General features: G+C 56.9%; 1 protein-coding gene across 18 annotated transcripts; it reads right to left on the bottom strand.

The window, feature by feature from the left end:
* Positions 1-18: 18 nt before the first annotated feature.
* LOC128792390 (P-selectin-like) lies at positions 19-15,583 on the bottom strand. Of its 18 annotated transcripts, XM_053950760.1 has the most exons (18): positions 15,181-15,583; positions 9,865-9,952; positions 7,236-7,625; positions 7,034-7,141; positions 6,753-6,935; positions 4,600-4,785; positions 4,280-4,465; positions 3,959-4,144; positions 3,641-3,826; positions 3,321-3,506; positions 3,001-3,186; positions 2,674-2,859; positions 2,359-2,544; positions 2,005-2,190; positions 1,732-1,851; positions 1,312-1,342; positions 1,057-1,112; positions 28-916 (listed from the first exon to the last, which is right to left on the bottom strand). In XM_053950760.1, exons 1-17 carry the CDS (start codon positions 15,496-15,498, stop codon positions 1,058-1,060), a joined length of 2,967 nt encoding a protein of 988 aa, XP_053806735.1. In that variant the 5' UTR covers positions 15,499-15,583; the 3' UTR covers positions 28-916; position 1,057. The 18 variants fall into 18 exon arrangements, 16 of the variants coding, with proteins under 16 accessions (XP_053806750.1, XP_053806740.1, XP_053806745.1 ...); XM_053950770.1 differs by lacking the exon at positions 4,280-4,465 and having other exon boundaries at positions 24-916; XM_053950761.1 differs by lacking the exon at positions 1,312-1,342 and having other exon boundaries at positions 27-916.
* Between the last annotated feature and the right edge of the window lie 536 nt (positions 15,584-16,119).

Raw genomic sequence — 16,119 nt, 5'->3', positions numbered from 1 at the left:
GCCCCGCAGAGTCACGGCTTCAGATGGGTCGGTGAAGACCTCTGAGATCGGCGAGTCCAGCCCATGACCCAGCAGCACCACCTTGTCACCCAGACCGTGGCGCTGAGGGCTCCACCACCTGCCAGGGCAGCCCACTCCAGTGTCCAGCCACCCCTTCTGTGTAGAAATTCCTGTGAATGTGCAACCTGAACCTCCCCTGGCGCAGCTTAAGGCTGTGTCCTCTTGTCCTCTCAAAACTAACCTGGGAGAACACCCAAAGCCCACCTGGTTACAATCTCCTTTCAGGTCACCCCTGAGCCTCCTTTTCTCCGGGCTGAACAACCCCAGCTCCCTCAGCTGCTCCTCACCAGCTGCTCCAGCTCCTTCACCAGGCTCGTAGCCTTCTCTGGACATGCTCCAGCACTTCAACATCCTTCCTGAACTGAGGGGCCCGGAACCAGATACAGCACCCCAGAAGTGGCATCACCAGTGCCAAGTCCAGGGGAAGAATCACTTCCCTAGGTGTGTTGGCCACATGATTTAATGAAAACTTCCCCCCACCGCCCCAGGCACACAGGAGGCATTAGTTAGAAAAAGGTGTTTATTCAAACCTCGCTGACACAAACTCATTGGTGGAAGCATGAGTGAAGCAGCTACCGGGGAATATCCAAATTCCTGGCGGGAGAATGTCCAAGGGCTGGGTGGCAGGCTGCCCCCAGCACGTGGCTCTTGGCCCCTGGTGGGTCTCCAGCTGCCTGCACTGGAGGCAGCTCCCCTTCCCAGGGGAATGCTGCACATGCAGCATGGTGGCAGTGTCCAGGGGCAGCTCTGGTCCAGGCTACAACCACAGGCATGGAGTCCCTCTGTGCTCCATCAGCAGTTCCAGCAGCTGGGCCTGCAGCCCTGGGGGACACAGTGCGTTTCAGTCTTGGGCAGGCTAGAAGCACAGGAGAGATGGAGCTGGTGTTACTCACTTCAGTCCCAAGGGGTGTCCCCACCTAGGAGCACCGCAGCCAGGAGGATGGCCACCCAGGTGAGTTTTGAACAGGGTGCTGCGAGGGTCTCGCCCGCCCTCACCTCACAGGTTGGCATCATATGCTGCATTGGTGAAGGTGCCCGGCGCTCCCAGGTCACTGGAAGGCAAACACAGGGGCGTCACCTTGGGGAGTGCAGGAGTATGTGAAGGCCAGGGGTTAGCACAGCCCTGTCGGCCCCAGAGATGCTCCAATAAAAAAACAGCCTCACACAGGCAGATTTGGGTGTCAGCAGGGTGAAAACAGGGCTGTGGCAGTCACAAGGCAGAGCCACCCTCCTGCAAAGCATGGCTCTCACCTGGTGGGTTTCAGGAGCTTCCTCTTCTCCTCTGATAACAGTGTTGAAATGTCCATGGGGATAAAGCACATAGAAAAGAAATAACCAGATCTGTTTAGTGAAGGTCACAAGAAGCTGCAGCAGCAGCATCTGAAATTGAACACAGTTTAACAGGCATGAGGTGGGGCTGCCTTAACAAGCATTTTCTGCCTTCTTCAGAGTGATGTTGTTTATCTGGCTCTGCCCTCCAAACCTGGCTGCTGACACTTTCAGCTGGACCAATTGCCAAGGACCCAAGCAACTCAGCAAATAAAACATGTGAATGGAGGCAGTCACACTGTTAAACTCTTCTGATCACCCTAGCCTCCTCTGGGACTGTCGCCACCTTGCCTGAGAGCCCCTGGCCGAAGCTAGGGTGGGCTGCAGGAAACATTTCTGTACCTCTGTCACTGAGCCTCTTGGCAAGGAGGGCAATGAGCCCTCCAGAGAGCACAAGACCAGCTACTGCCAGGGCTGAGCCGCTGCTGTAAGCCAGGACTTGCTTTAGGAAGGCACCATCCTCTGAAACAAAGCCACAGAGCCACGCATTAGAAAGTTGTCAGCACTTTAGCACTTCGCAGCCCCTGGGGAACCCCCCCTCCACCACACTCAAGATGTGCTTGGAGGAAAGCTGGAACCTCTGCAGTGCTAGAAAAGCTGGGGGTCCCATCATACCTGCACAGACGGGGGGATCCCTGGTCCAGTTCCCCGTGGCCTCACACCGGAGCATCTCTGCTCCCATCCGAACAAACCCCTCCTCGCAGGAAAAGGTGCATGTGGAGTTGTAGGTGAAGTTCCCGTGCACATGAGAGCAGCTGAGTTGGCCTCTGCTGGGGGGGGACAACACTGGACAGCTGATGGCTGGAGATAAAACACAGCAGGAGCATCAAGAGGACAGGACTGATGGCAGTGAGATGGGGACATATGAGCTGGCAAGCCAGGGGATAAACTGACATAGCCCAGCGTGCTGGGGAGAGCGCTCGGCTACAGCAGAGCCCTCTCAGACATGTGTGAGATCACAGGATTTACCTTTGCAATGTGTGGAGTTCCCAGTCCAGGTCCCCAGAGCCGTGCACTCGCGGCTCTCTGGCCCCATCAGCACAAACCCCACCTGGCAGGAGAAGGAACATGTGGAGCCAAAGGTGAAGTCCCCATGGAGATGGAAGCAGGCAGCCTGGCCCAACTTGGGGGTGGTCAGTGCTGAGCATTTGATGGCTGCAAAGGTAAAAAGGCACAGCTCAGAAAGGAGCCTGGGAGACTACATTGTTGGGACCGAGGGGCTGAGGACACATCATAGTGTCACCCCACGGCCAGTGACACCCTGAACTGTGGCAGCAGCTCTACCTTCACAGCGTGGGGCATCCCCTGTCCACGTCTCTGTGGCTGTGCACTTGCGACTGTCTGACCCCATCAGCACAAACCCTGTCTGGCAGGAGAAGGCACACGTGGAGCCAAAGGCAAAGTCTCCGTGGAGGTGGGAGCAGTTCATCTCTCCCTGGTCTGGAGCTCTGAGCACTGGGCAGGTAACGGCTGCAGGGACAGAGAAACACTTTCAAGCTGAAATGTGGGTACGACAAGGCTAGACGGTTGAAAGAACAGGACCAAGAGGGTCCTCTAGCAAACATCCCATGCTCAACACAAGGCCTGTGACACCTCGAGCAGCAGCAGTACCTTCACAGTGTGGTGTGTCCCCAGTCCAGGTCCCCAAGGCTGTGCACTCACGGCTCTGTAGCCCCACCAAGGCAAACCCTGTCTGGCAGGAGAAGGCACACATGGATCCATAGGTGAAGTTGCCACGGAGGTGGGAGCAGTGCATCTCTCCCTGGTCTGGAGCACCGAGCACTGGACAGGCAATGGCTGCAGAGTGAAGAGGTACACATCAACCAGCAGCTTGGGAACTAGGAGACTACAATTCTGGGACCAAAGGGCTGGGGAACACCACCGTGACACCCCAAGGCTAGTGACAGCTGGCACTCCAGCAGCAGCTCTACCTTCACAGCGTGGGGCGTCCCCTGTCCAGGTCCCCGTGGCTGTGCACTCACGGCTCTCCGGCCCCATCAGCACAAACCCCTTCTGGCAGGAGAAGGCACACGTGGAGCCAAAGGTGAAGTCCCCATGGAGGTGGGAGCAGTTCATCTCTCCCTGGTCTGGTGCTCTGAGCACCGGGCAGGTAACGGCTGCAGGGGTGGAGAAGCACTTTGAGCAGGAGTCTGAGGACTACAAGGCTAAACTGTTCAGCCTGAGAAGCTTCAGGAGTACCCTAGTGTCACCCCACGGCCAGTGACACCCTGAGCTCTAGCAGCAGCTCTACCTTCACAGCGTGGGGCGTCCCCTGTCCAGGTCCCCGTGGCTGTGCACTCACGGCTCTCCGGCCCCGTCAGCACAAACCCCTTCTGGCAGGAGAAGGCACACGTGGAGCCAAAGGTGAAGTCCCCATGGAGGTGGGAGCAGTTCAGCTCCCCCTGGTATGGAGCACCGAGCACTGGACAGGCAGTGGCTGCAGGAACATAGAAACAGTTCAAGGAGGAGCCTGGGAACTACAAGGCTAAACTGTTTGGTCTGAGAGACTGGGGAAACCCTAGAGTCGCCCTACAGGCAGTGACACCCTGAGCTCTAGCAGCAGCTCTACCTTCACAGCGTGGGGCGTCCCCTGTCCAGGTCCCCGTGGCTGTGCACTCACGGCTCTCCGGCCCCATCAGCACAAACCCCTTCTGGCAGGAGAAGGCACACGTGGAGCCAAAGGCAAAGTCTCCGTGGAGGTGGGAGCAGTTCATCTCTCCCTGGTCTGGTGCTCTGAGCACTGGGCAGGTAACGGCTGCAGGGGTGGAGAAGCACTTTGAGCAGGAGTCTGAGGACTACAAGGCTAAACTGTTGGAATGAAAGGACCAGGACACTGCAGAACATTCCAGGGTGAACCAGAGGCCTGTGACACCTCGAGCAGCAGCAGTACCTTCACAGTGTGGTGTGTCCCCAGTCCAGGTCCCCAAGGCTGTGCACTCACGGCTCTGCAGCCCCACCAAGGCAAACGCTGTCTGGCAGGAGAAGGCACACATGGATCCATAGGTGAAGTTGCCACGGAGGTGGGAGCAGTGCATCTCTCCCTGGTCTGGAGCACCGAGCACTGGACAGGCAATGGCTGCAGAGTGAAGAGGTACACATCAACCAGCAGCTTGGGAACTAGGAGACTACAATTCTGGGACCAAAGGGCTGGGGAACACCACCGTGACACCCCAAGGCTAGTGACAGCTGGCACTCCAGCAGCAGCTCTACCTTCACAGCGTGGGGCGTCCCCTGTCCAGGTCCCCGTGGCTGTGCACTCACGGCTCTCCGGCCCCATCAGCACAAACCCCTTCTGGCAGGAGAAGGCACACGTGGAGCCAAAGGTGAAGTCCCCATGGAGGTGGGAGCAGTTCATCTCTCCCTGGTCTGGTGCTCTGAGCACCGGGCAGGTGATGGCTGCAATGGGAGAGCAGAGCTCAGAGATGGGATAGATGAGGTTAAATCTAATAATTAAGGCTGAATGCAAATCAAATCTTACCCACACTCACCTCTTTGAAACTGTAGTTGATGCAATGATTTTTCTGCCCTACAAGTGATTTCCTCAGGGGGACACAGTTGCTGCTCTGCCAGAGCCCTGTTTATCCCTTTCACTACCCTAGGCCAAAGCCCCTGGGAGGCAGGACGACAGCTGCTGCAGTCCCATTCATCTCCCTCCCTTTACTGGAGCAGAGACCAGCCTCTGTCCTTGTCACAGTGGCAGGAGGATGGCTTTGGGACTGTAAAGCACTGCAATGGCTAAAGAGGTTGTGTACCAGCCTCCCCTGCCTGTTCCCAGGGTGTGTTTTGCTGCATGCCAGGGCAATACCCAAAGTTTTCTGGGGTGAGTGGCTCCGCTGCCTGTGGGAGCACCAAAGCTCAGTGCCAGCGGGGCAATAACACCACCCAGCCCAGCTGAGACAGACTGCATTCACTGCATCTTCTGCTTTCAAACTGACACCAAACACTTCCCTGGGTAGACTTTTCCTTTCATAGCTATTTTACAGGCAGTTCTGGTTTCCCAGTGCCTGTTGGTGAACATGCTGTGTGGGTGGGAAGCAGCTGACCCAGCCCCTTTGGGGGTCAGCCAGCAATGGGCACACAATGGCTGCAGACAGGCATGGGGCAGAGTTTGAGGCAGAACAGGCAGCCTTGCCCCACACAGTGCTTGCTGCACCACCAGCCTTGCTTTCAGCCTTGCTCTGCTTGTTTCTGAAGCCCAGCTGGCGATGCTTGCTAACACCATTTTGTTATCAGCACAGGCAACCAACTGACTCATCTGATTATTTGCAATAAAACAAAAATCAATCATATTACAGCCAGCAGGAAAAACCCAACAAGCTGGGAAAGCAAGCCCCTGGGAGCCTATAAAGCCTGGAGTACACAGGCTCAGCCCAGCTTGTCTGTGGGGATTTTTGCAAAATTGGGAGCCAGCTCCTGCCCTTGCCCCTGCTGGGGTTACTGGTTACAGAACAGTCACATCACATCTCCACGCCTGTTCCCCTTAACTGCAGACAGTTTTGCTGGTCTCAGCTACCTAAGGTCCTGGATTGGACCACAGGCCCACCCTGCACAGGCAGCAGCAGCAGCAGCACTAACTTCAAGGAAGGCTTCTTTTAAAAAGAATATATATACAAAGATGCTGCCCACTCCCATTCCTTCCTAGTCACGGTTGTGTCCCATGTCTGCTCGACTCACCCCATCCTTGTGCAAGGCTGCATGTGTACCACACAGCAGCACAGGAAAGGTGGAGCAAGGCTCTTGCACCCCCAGAAAAGTCTGGCAGTTCTCTGGGATGACTGGTGCCTGGCTGCAAACTCTCAAACCACTGACAGGAAGACTTTCTCTGCCCCTGCAGCATAACATACCACAGCTTTCTCTCCTTTGTGGTTTCCTACCACACCCTGTACCACCCACCTCATTTCATGAGTCCTTATCCCTGTTCAAGGTGGCCCACCCCTGCCAGGATACACCCTTCCCCCGGCTGTGGGACAGCAGCCCCTCTTTTCTCCTTCCCAAGATGCCAAATGCCTTCCCAAGGCAGATCAGGGCAGGCTAGAGGAGAGAGACACTGCAACAGAGTTGACAGAGGAGCCAGGACACCATCATGACCCCACACTTGGTGCACACAGGGTGCTGATATCTGAGTGGGATTCAGGGCAGCAAGCATGGGCACTGGAACAGCCAGGCAGAACATGGCCTCACAGCTGCTCTGCTCATTGCAGCCTCCTCAGGGAATCCCACCCCACGTGCAGCACCAGGAGATGCTTCCACAATAGGTAAGGGCACAGCAACACCTGCCTGAACAGCACTGGGCACACAGGGCTGGTCCCCCCCAAAGCATCAATGCTACATCCCTGAGACCCCCAGTCCCTGCCAGGCCCTACCTGTGCAGGTGGGGATGTTTGCTGACCACTCCTGGGAAGGCAGGCACCGCAGCATGCCCGCCCCTCGCCGCTCAAACCCCTCGTGGCACCCAAACTCACAGGTGGAGTTGTAGCTGAAGTCCCCATAGGGATGGCTGCAGTTCATGGGCACTCCCTTGGGCTCCAGCTTGGCACACTGCACAACTGGGAGAGACACGGTGCCACAGCCCGTCAGGAGCACTGGAACCCTGCTTTGTCACCAGGGTTTGGGCTCTCCATCAGGGAGGGAGGGGATGTCTCACCATCCGTGCACTCAGGGCCGTGGAAGCCGGGATAGCACTCACAGCGGTAGCTCCCAATGGTCTCGACGCACTCACCACGCTGGCTGCAGGGGAGGGGCTGGCAGGAGGCTGCGCACACAGGGAACAGTCATCAGGAGCTGTTCACCCTGCCGAGGTCCCCAGCCCACCCAATCCAGCTCTGGTCCGCAGTGCCCCTGCTTACCCTGGTAGCACAACGCCTTTTTCTTCCGGTCGCAGCGCTCATCGTTCCACCTGCCGGACTGCTGCGGCCGCTGGATGTAGATCTCCACGCAGTCCTGGTTGGAGCGGCGGTTGTTGGGCTCCCCCGCTGCCCAGTTCTCTGCCTCCTTGGACAGCGCCTTCCGGGTGCCCACCCACGTCCAGATACCGCCCAGCTTGCGGATGCCAATCCAGTAGTAGCGCCCGTGGTAGGGCAGGGTCTTGTTGAGGTACTCGATCTCCTGCTGGTTCTGGATTGCCACCAGGTCAGTAAAGAAGGTCTGGCAGAAATTCCTGGCCTGCTCCCACGTGTAGTCCCCTTGGTCACTGTAGTGGTAGGTCCAGGCACCCACCTCCACCCACAGCACCATGCCTGTGAAAGAGGATGAGATCTGGGATTGATGCAGAAAGGATGGGAGCTGGGTCAGGGATGGGATCCCTTGGGACATGAGGGTGGGCTAAGCCTGACGTCATGGCCAAGAGATGCCAGTGACTGCCTGGGTGAAGGGACTGGATGAAGGGGTGAGTGTGGATGAGAATGGAATTCCGTGGGTACACAAAGACATGGGTGGATCAGGCATGGCAGAAGGAGCTGAGGACAGAGGGCACAGGGATGAGGAAGGTGGAGGTGACAGGGTGAAGGCTGAGATAGGGCAGCACAGGATGGGGTAGGCAGAGCACAGGAGGCAAAAGAGCCCCAAGCAGTGAGGCCAACCCTCCTCCAGCGTAAGGATTGAAAGCTCAGCCTCATGACCCTGTTCCCCTGCCCACAAAAGTTTCCCAAAGAGGAAAGTCCCATTTCAAGATGGTTCCATAAACACAGTTCCTTCCTTGAGTGCAGATGTGTATACTTCAGTTTTCTTGCTTTATCCTGCTACATGAGAGCCAGATTGGAGCAAGGCAGAGCAGCCAATATGCCCTCACCCCCAAAAGTATTTGGACCCCAACCTGCTCATCTGAGACAGAGATGGTCTAAAGTCTTGTAAAACTCAGTGTTGCAAAACAAGGTCTTTCAAAAAACAAGCTCACATTATAGTCATACCCAGCAGGCAGGGCAAAGCCCGAAAGTAACTGGAACCCACACCCAGAAGTGAAGGGCACTTTGCTGAAACCCTGCTCTTATTTACAGCATTTCACACCACGACTTTATGCAATCAAATGGTTTTAGCCACAGAAAGAAGCTTCCTCCATTCTCCCCAGGACAGCTACCTCCACAACTGCAGAAAGTGATGTGGGGATATCATATCTCCATCTGTGCAGAAAGCGAGATGGGGATCAAAGTCTGCTCCAAACAACCAGCCTAGCTCACGCTGTATCTCAGGAGAGCGTTTTATCATGCTGCAGTTGTGCAAAGATCCAGGAATTGCAGATTAGATGCAAAAACACATCTTCTAAAGTCTAATTAGGGCTGTACTTTGGTCCATCATTATACATTTTTGTAAGTAATTTCCCACAATTTGTCTGGTTTTTCTTGTGAAAGAGCAAACTATTCTCTTTGTTCAACAGAACTGAAGCTGGGGAAAATGTGGTTCCCTCTTTACCTTTTGGGAATTTGGGGCTGCAGGACAGGAACTCAGGGCACCTTCTGGGAGCCTGCCTCATCCTCAGCTCCCACCACCCTCCTCCTGGCCCCTGCTGCTCCCCAGCACAGCTTAAGGCAGCTGCCTGCTATCCTCACACAGCCCATCCCCAAACTGAGAAGGGCCAAAGTTTGACATCTGCTCCATGTCCATCCTCCACATGCTCTCCTACTTCTTTCCTCCAGCTCCATCAGTTACATCCACTCTATGGCACAGCTCACCTCCCTGGTCTTATGCTACCTCTCCTGTCCCACCTGGTGCTGAGCCCCCAAATGAGTGCTGTTTTCCTGTGTTTTGACCCCTTGGCTCCCGTGGCAGCCCTGATACCTCTTCCCAGGGTGGTGCTCAGCACCCTCTGCAGTTGAGGTGCCTTTGCCTTTTAGTTTTCTCTCAGAGCCAAATCTCAATCTCCTCCTGACACTGCATTTACCTCATTTCTGTTCCTTAGCTCAGTCACTAAGGTTCTTAGGAAAATAATTCAACTCACAGAGAATTTCCAGGGACAGAGCAGGCACCAGTAGTTTTGCTCTGTGCAATGCCAGCATGTGAAGGAAATACCCTACAGGCAGCAAAACCAAATTAGTTTCTATACTCCTGATGTCAATTAGCAGCTCTAACTCTGTGTGATGCTGCCCCAGCTGTGCTATGAACCCTTACACCCATGGGTCCTATGACTCCATCCGTGCCCAACTCCCCAGCACGAGCGTGGGTCTAGGCAGTGGGTAGAGCTCCCCTGCCTTTCCCTGGTTCACAGCACAGTTCACAGTACCAGCTGCCACACTGCATTTGGGGAACCAAACATCCTGCAGGGACCTCAGCCATGGCCTGGCCCTTCCCGGGGGAGCATGGTCTGCCTGGAGGGAGCTGGTACAAGCAGGGGCAGCCCTCTCCCAGCCCAGAGGGATTCAGCCCTGAGGATGGGCTGATGAGCCTCCAAAATAACAATGCTACATTTCTCCGGTTTCTCAGACCTGCAGACTCCTCGGCAGCAGGGTCACACTGGTCTTACTGAGTGGGTGGTGGGTGGCTTACCCCATGCGATGGCAGCGATGCCCAGGTAGGTGCCAGGAGAGCCCAGAGTCCATGTCCTCCCAGCAGATCGCAGTCCCTCAGCAGTGCCCTGACAGAGAGGGAGACACGAGCGTGCATATCCCAAGGGGTTCACACGTGCACCCACACCGCTGCCAGGCAGTCCTGGCTCACACAAGGGCAGTCGCTTGTGGCACTGGCACGCAGGCACACACGGTGCTCCCAGCCAGCTACGGCTCTGCTGCAGGAAGGGCCCCTTGCAGTGAGGCACTTGGTGGGAGCTGCGCCTACAGCACAGCTGGGCACTTCACTCCTGGGGAGCTCCTAAGTCCTGTGCCCCCCGAGCCCCTTCCTGCCCAGCCAGAGCTGGCATCTACCTCTGCAGTAGCTGTGCCCTGTGTGCCTGGCAGTGTCCCATGAGCCTGAGGTCGTTCGACAGGGTGCCTCCGGGGCAGCCTGCGTGTGTTCCACAGCCCCGAGCTGTGGTTCCTGTCAGTGCCTGCCCACAGCCCTGCCCTCCCCTAATCCCCATGTCTAGGCAGACCCTCAGTCATCCCCAGGGAAAGGAGCAGGACTTACCATGTTGGTGCCGCAGCTGCACCGTGCCCAGCCCACAGCAGCTGTCCCTCGGTGGGCAGTGCTGCTCACGCTTCCTCTGAGCGTGCAGCACATCGCTCCCTGCCCCTGGCCTCTTCCCCTCCCATCCCAACCCTGCTGCCAGCCCACATCCTGCCCCACACCCCCGCTTCCCCCGCCACAGGACTCTCCAGCCCCCAGAAACAATTCTCTGAGCCCGAGGCTGGAGGCAAACAGTGGGGTCAGCACTGGCCACGGTCCTCATGCACCTAGCTTGGCAGCAGCCCCATGGCACGGGAGTTGGCTGCATCCCCACTGCCGTGGGGACAGGATAGCCACAGGAGATGACCCACAATGAGACAGGCTTGCCCAAGCACCCCAGAAGGAGGAGAAGGACCCCCTGAAAAGTGTTCAGCCCCAGTCCACGGTGCCCAGAGCGCCAAGACCTTTCTGACCCACCGTGTCCATGTGGCAGCGCCTACACTGGTAGAGGGCAGAGGAGGCTGAGGTGTGATGAGGTCCCTTGTGGGCTGAGTGGGACAGTGGCTAACAACCTCCCAGCTCCTGCGCCAGACGCTCTCCTCATATGGAGGCGTTTTGCTCTGGCTGTGAATCTTCATATACCATTTATAAACAGTTACTTACACAATGTATTTTTCTGTCTTTACCTTTAAGTCTTTATGAGAAAGGTCCAGGAATATGCCAGAGGAACTTCCCCCTGACTTATTAACATCCTTTAGAAACTTCCACCAGTGTTTCAGGAACATGCCTAATTGTGTCCACCGCCCCTTGGATCATTATAATCACTAAAAATCTTTTCTTACCCTGTCCTGCTCGTAAGTAGAATTGCCTTGGCCAGGTTTTCCGCAGAAATTACTCTGCTCATTTCCAGCTAAAGCCAAACAAGAGCCATGCAGGTCACATGTGTTTTCCAGTTCCAAAGAAATTGATGCTGCTCCACCAGGACATTCTAGACAAAAGGAGGAACCCATTCCACAAGAGCCATAACCCACTACAATTACTTTATCATTGGCCAGTATAAATGAACCTTGTTTCCTGTCTCTGGATATCTTCCTCGAAAAAATGTTTTAATATAGTTGTCTCATTTTATGGAATTGCTGAGTCTGTATATCCAGTAATTCAGGATCACTTGCTTTCTAGCAGCTCCTCTGCCAAGAGTGGTCAGTTATGGGAAGGGAAGGAGCAGCCAGGAAGGCAGAGAGGCTGAGGGGCAGCTGCTGGGGAGGAGACCAGTGCCAAGTGCTGAGGGTCACCTGGGCAGGGCGGGAGCTGCCTCTACTCCTACTGCTGAGATACTGCTGGGCCTCAGAGGGGTGTTCATGGGTACACGGCCCCAGGGCAGAGCAGGGCCCTGCCAGTTTCACTTCTGCTGGAACCCAACATGGTAGGGCAGAACAGTGGAAAAAAAAAATACTCCCACCTTTATTTTTGTAACTACAAATAGTTTTGCTACAAATAGGTAACTACAAATAGGTATTGCTTTAAAAATGGAATCAAGGTGTCTGAGATGCAGAGGCTGTTGCTGCTGCGGAGACAATACATGACCAAGTTTGAGCTCTGTGTGGAGGCAGGTGCCCCATGCCTGGGTTCAGAGAGCGGGTCCTACGTGGCTGGATGGATACTTGGCAGGATGGAGGCTCGCTTTGCAGATAGTGGAAAAAGGTGCACATGGTAGGAGGGAGAGAAGACCCGAATCAGCTCTGCTGGGAGCTGGTTAATCACCAGAAGCCCTTTCACATCTCAGGTTATTTCCAAGGTTGGAGGTTGGCTTCCCTGGAAGGGATTCAGGATGCTGCAGGGCACATGCTCCTGCTGGATTCCCATTGCTCTGCTCACCAAGGAAGGGTCTGAGCAGTGTGGGAATTTCCCAGGTGTCAGGATGGTGCATCCTGTCCCCCAGCCATCCCTCTGAGGGCACAAGGCAAGCTGGGGCTTTGCTCAGCGTGGGCTCAAGGGTACAAAGACACTTTCTTGTGTCACCTCTGTACTGTCCCTCTGGACGCAGGCTCTGGAATGGAGAAGTGCCTCCTTTGCTGTGCCCCAGTGCTGAGCACCAGTCGGGGCGATGCTCTCCGTGCCGCAGAGCCATGCCGCAGGCGCTGCTCCTGGGGAAGGGGCGCGGCCGCGTGTTGTTTAGGGCAGAGGCTCCCGCCCAGGCTGGCACAGCCTGTTCCCCTCTTTATGCAATGTCTCCGCAAACCGCAGAGGAATCGATGCTGCCCCGCCGGCTCGGCTGCTGCCGGCGATACAGCGGGCACCTTCCTGGGAGCCCCGCTCGCCCCGGGGAGGGCTCAACAGCCCACTGGAGGTACCCGATCCCGCCCCGTCGGGGCTGTGGCGTGCTACCGGCGAGGACACACAAGCCTAGGTGCAGTCCCGCTGCTGCCATCCCTCCGTTCCTCCCTGGGGACACGGGCGGCTCTCCCTGAGACTTTAGAGGCATCTCCTGAGCGCGGGCAGGAGAATCCCTTCCACCACAGGTCCCTAGGAAGTGCTTGACCCAAAAGGTGTCCCTGAGCTGCAGGGTGCCGTTGAGCAAGCCTGCCAGCGAACAGCTCCAGCAGCCGGAGCCTCCTCCTTCTCCACCCTTTTATCAGCTGCTGCCCCGCCTCAGGCAGCACCTGATAAAATCTTTCTCACAATTTGAAAGCGTTTGGACGCAGGGAGACGCATTAAGGGTGCTACCCTGGCTTGGAAGGACTGAGATAATCGTGAGGATTAGCCAGGACCAGAAGTCCAGGGGCAGGTACCCCGTACCCCGCACCCACAGGGACCCTGAGGCACTGGGACAGCCCAGGCTATGGAGTATAGGGGTAGTTTTGGGCAAATCGCTCCTGCCCACCCTATCCAGACCCTCTAAGAGATGTTTCTTTGACCTCAGCTGTAGGACAGCTCTCTGCCTCCTGCCTTTCACTGCGAAGCTGGTGCTGGAGAGCCTTTTCACTGGGCACTGCCCAGTACCCCTGCCCGTGCTGCCTGCCGGCTCCCTGGCACCTGGCAGCAGCCACATGTGCACGGCACAGATAAGGGTTTGCCAAACAGGATGCCTGAGGCACAGATAACACCGACATTATCTCACTGCTTGAGTGCTACGGCATAAACAAGTGACTCTGCCCGGCATAAACAAGTGACTCTGCCCACCAGGGAATCCCCGGCGGCACCTCTGCCCTGCCAGCGAGTTGGGGCATCGGGCGGGTACGGGCTGCTGGGGTGCAGCTGCAGGGATGTGCCACATCCAGGGGCAGCCCTGAGTGACAGCCAAACCACCCAGCCTACAGCTCCTAGGAACTGTGATTGCTCTGCTTCTGCCCTGCCTGGCTCTCCATGGCACTGTGCATTCCTGGAATGCTAAGAGAAGCCATCGACTCACCCGGCCCTGCCCCAGTAGAACCCATCCTCCTGGCAGGACAGTGGTACCAGCCACACTGGCTTGGTGTGGGGGCAGCCCAGGCACAGGAGGCACTGGTAGCCAATGAACCAGGCCACCCTCACCTTGGACACCAGCAGTGGTTTTGTTGCATGTCTGGTTTAATGCAGAGATTTCAACCTTCTCCCATCTCCCATAGCAAACCCAGAGCCAGATTCCTCTGCCTGTCACCTCTGTCACCCGCTGTGTACTATTGCCTGCTCCCCTCCCTGGGCAGCAGAAGAACAGGCTCAGAACCAGGAGCCGTGTCTCTAGCCAGGGCTAGCCCCTGCACAGCAAAAGACATCCTCTCCTCTGGCCAGGAAATTCTGTGGCATCTCCTCCAGCTGTGCCCAGCTGCGCTCCACCTGAGACAGAAGCAACTTTGAGGACATTCTTCACCTTCTGGCAGGCCAGGGCTGAGCTTTCCTCTTTTAAAACTTCCTCTTCTCTTTCTCACCTCCCTGCTTCAGCACACAGCCTGTCTGGCTCAGCTGCTGCCAGTGATGCAGCAGGCACCTTCCTGGGTGATCATTTCTCCCCTCGGATCTTGGTTGCCTTTCTGCTCCAAGGAGTTATTGTGTTGTCTATTTAGATTAGTGATTTATTATCTGCAGGTAGAGCAGGCACTGGCACAACATATTTTAAAGTCTTTTTTATGCCTCAACCACCTTCTTTTTGTAGATCTACAAAGTGCCCTGTCTGCACTGCCCCAGCTGTTGCTAACTGCTGGGCTCTGCCCAGTGTAGCATCCCTTGGTATGTGACCCCAGGGACAGGGTAGCCTCGTCTGAATCGCTGTCTCTGTGGCCATCCAGCTCTCCAAGAACAGGGTGGAGCCCTTGCTGAAGCTGGCTCTGCCTAAGAGTCCTGACTTCTGGGGCAAGCCCCTGCAAGAAAGAAACAAAAGCTAAAATAATGAGGGGAGGGATGTTCCTAGCCATTTGTTGTCACCTTTGAAATTACTTCTTACTCTTGCAACCTCTTGCAGCTCTGCTTTAAGAGCAAGATGGTCACAGACAAAAATTTAACTGTGCTTCATCCACGGGCAGAGGGCTACAGGCTCCTTCACATCTAAGCAACAAAAGCAAAAGGTCTTTTCTCCATTTTTCTGACAGTAAATGGCAAGGCAACATCGGCAGTGCTTTCCTAGCTTCTTTTTATTTTTTTTTACCCTTAAGGAAAAGGACTATTTTGCAGAGAGGCATCTTGGGAGGATTCACTGGCCCGACAGGACTTGAGGCAGGACGTTCTACCCCCACCCAACCCTGCTGCCCTGTGGGACTCAGGTGGCCCAGCCCTGTACCGGCACCGTACCTGGCTTTTCAGGGCAAGGGCGCAGCTCCCTGGGCTGCCCGGCTCCTGCCGCAGCCGGCCCTCCTCTGCTGCCTCTGCGGCTGTCACACCGTTGTCACGCGAAGGCTTCCCGGTGCTCTGCAAGACCTGGAAGCCCGCTTTTTCCCTGCAGGCACCGAGGCCGTTCGGCAGGGCGCGGGGCCGGGAGCAGTGTCCTCCCCGAGGGACAGCGGCGCGGGCAGCGCGCGGAGCTGTGCTGGCCGTGCCGTGTGTCCGGTCTGCCGCGGCGGCGCCGGGACCGTACCGTGGGGGTGCCGGGGGCCGCCGTGCCGCGTCCATTGGCCCGCGGGCCGTTGCTCTCCACGATGAGCCGGAGAAGGCCTGTGCCAGGGAAGTCCATGATGACTACCCCCCAGCGCACGGACTGGCCGCCCCGGCGCCGCAGGTGCTGGCAGCAGCGGGGATTCACAAAGCGGGCCACCTCCTCTGGGCAGGTGAAGAGCCCATTGCCGGAGCAGAAGGTGAGGTACATGGTGGTGGGGTCTCCGCCGGCCGCCTTCTCCAGGTGCCGCCGCACCCGGGCCCACTTGCGCTCCAGTGAGAGCACGTTCCAGGCATCGCTGATGCTCAGCTGCTCGTAGGGGATGCCCAACACCTCCCGCGCCAGTGCCTCCAGCACCACGATCTTCCCGCGCACCTGGCCCAGCGTTGGCACCTCCTCCCGGCACCACACGCAGCCCTGTCCCTCTTCCAGCAGGCAGCGGTGCAGCTGGGCAGCGAAGCCAGGCCGGGAGAAGATGGGCAGCTCCTCCTTGATGCGCATAAGCACGGCCTCGCTGGGGTGGGCGCGGAGGAAGCGCAGGGTGCGGCGCAGGACGCCGCGCAGGCTGGCCCGCTGGAACGTGCAGAGATGGTAGATGCGGAGCTCACCCCGCGACAGCTTGCAGCGCACATCCAGGA

This window comes from Vidua chalybeata, chromosome 9 (assembly GCF_026979565.1).
Source record: "Vidua chalybeata isolate OUT-0048 chromosome 9, bVidCha1 merged haplotype, whole genome shotgun sequence".
In the NCBI taxonomy this organism is placed as follows: Eukaryota; Metazoa; Chordata; class Aves; order Passeriformes; family Viduidae; genus Vidua; species Vidua chalybeata.
This window is presented reverse-complemented; position numbering and strand designations above follow the sequence as displayed.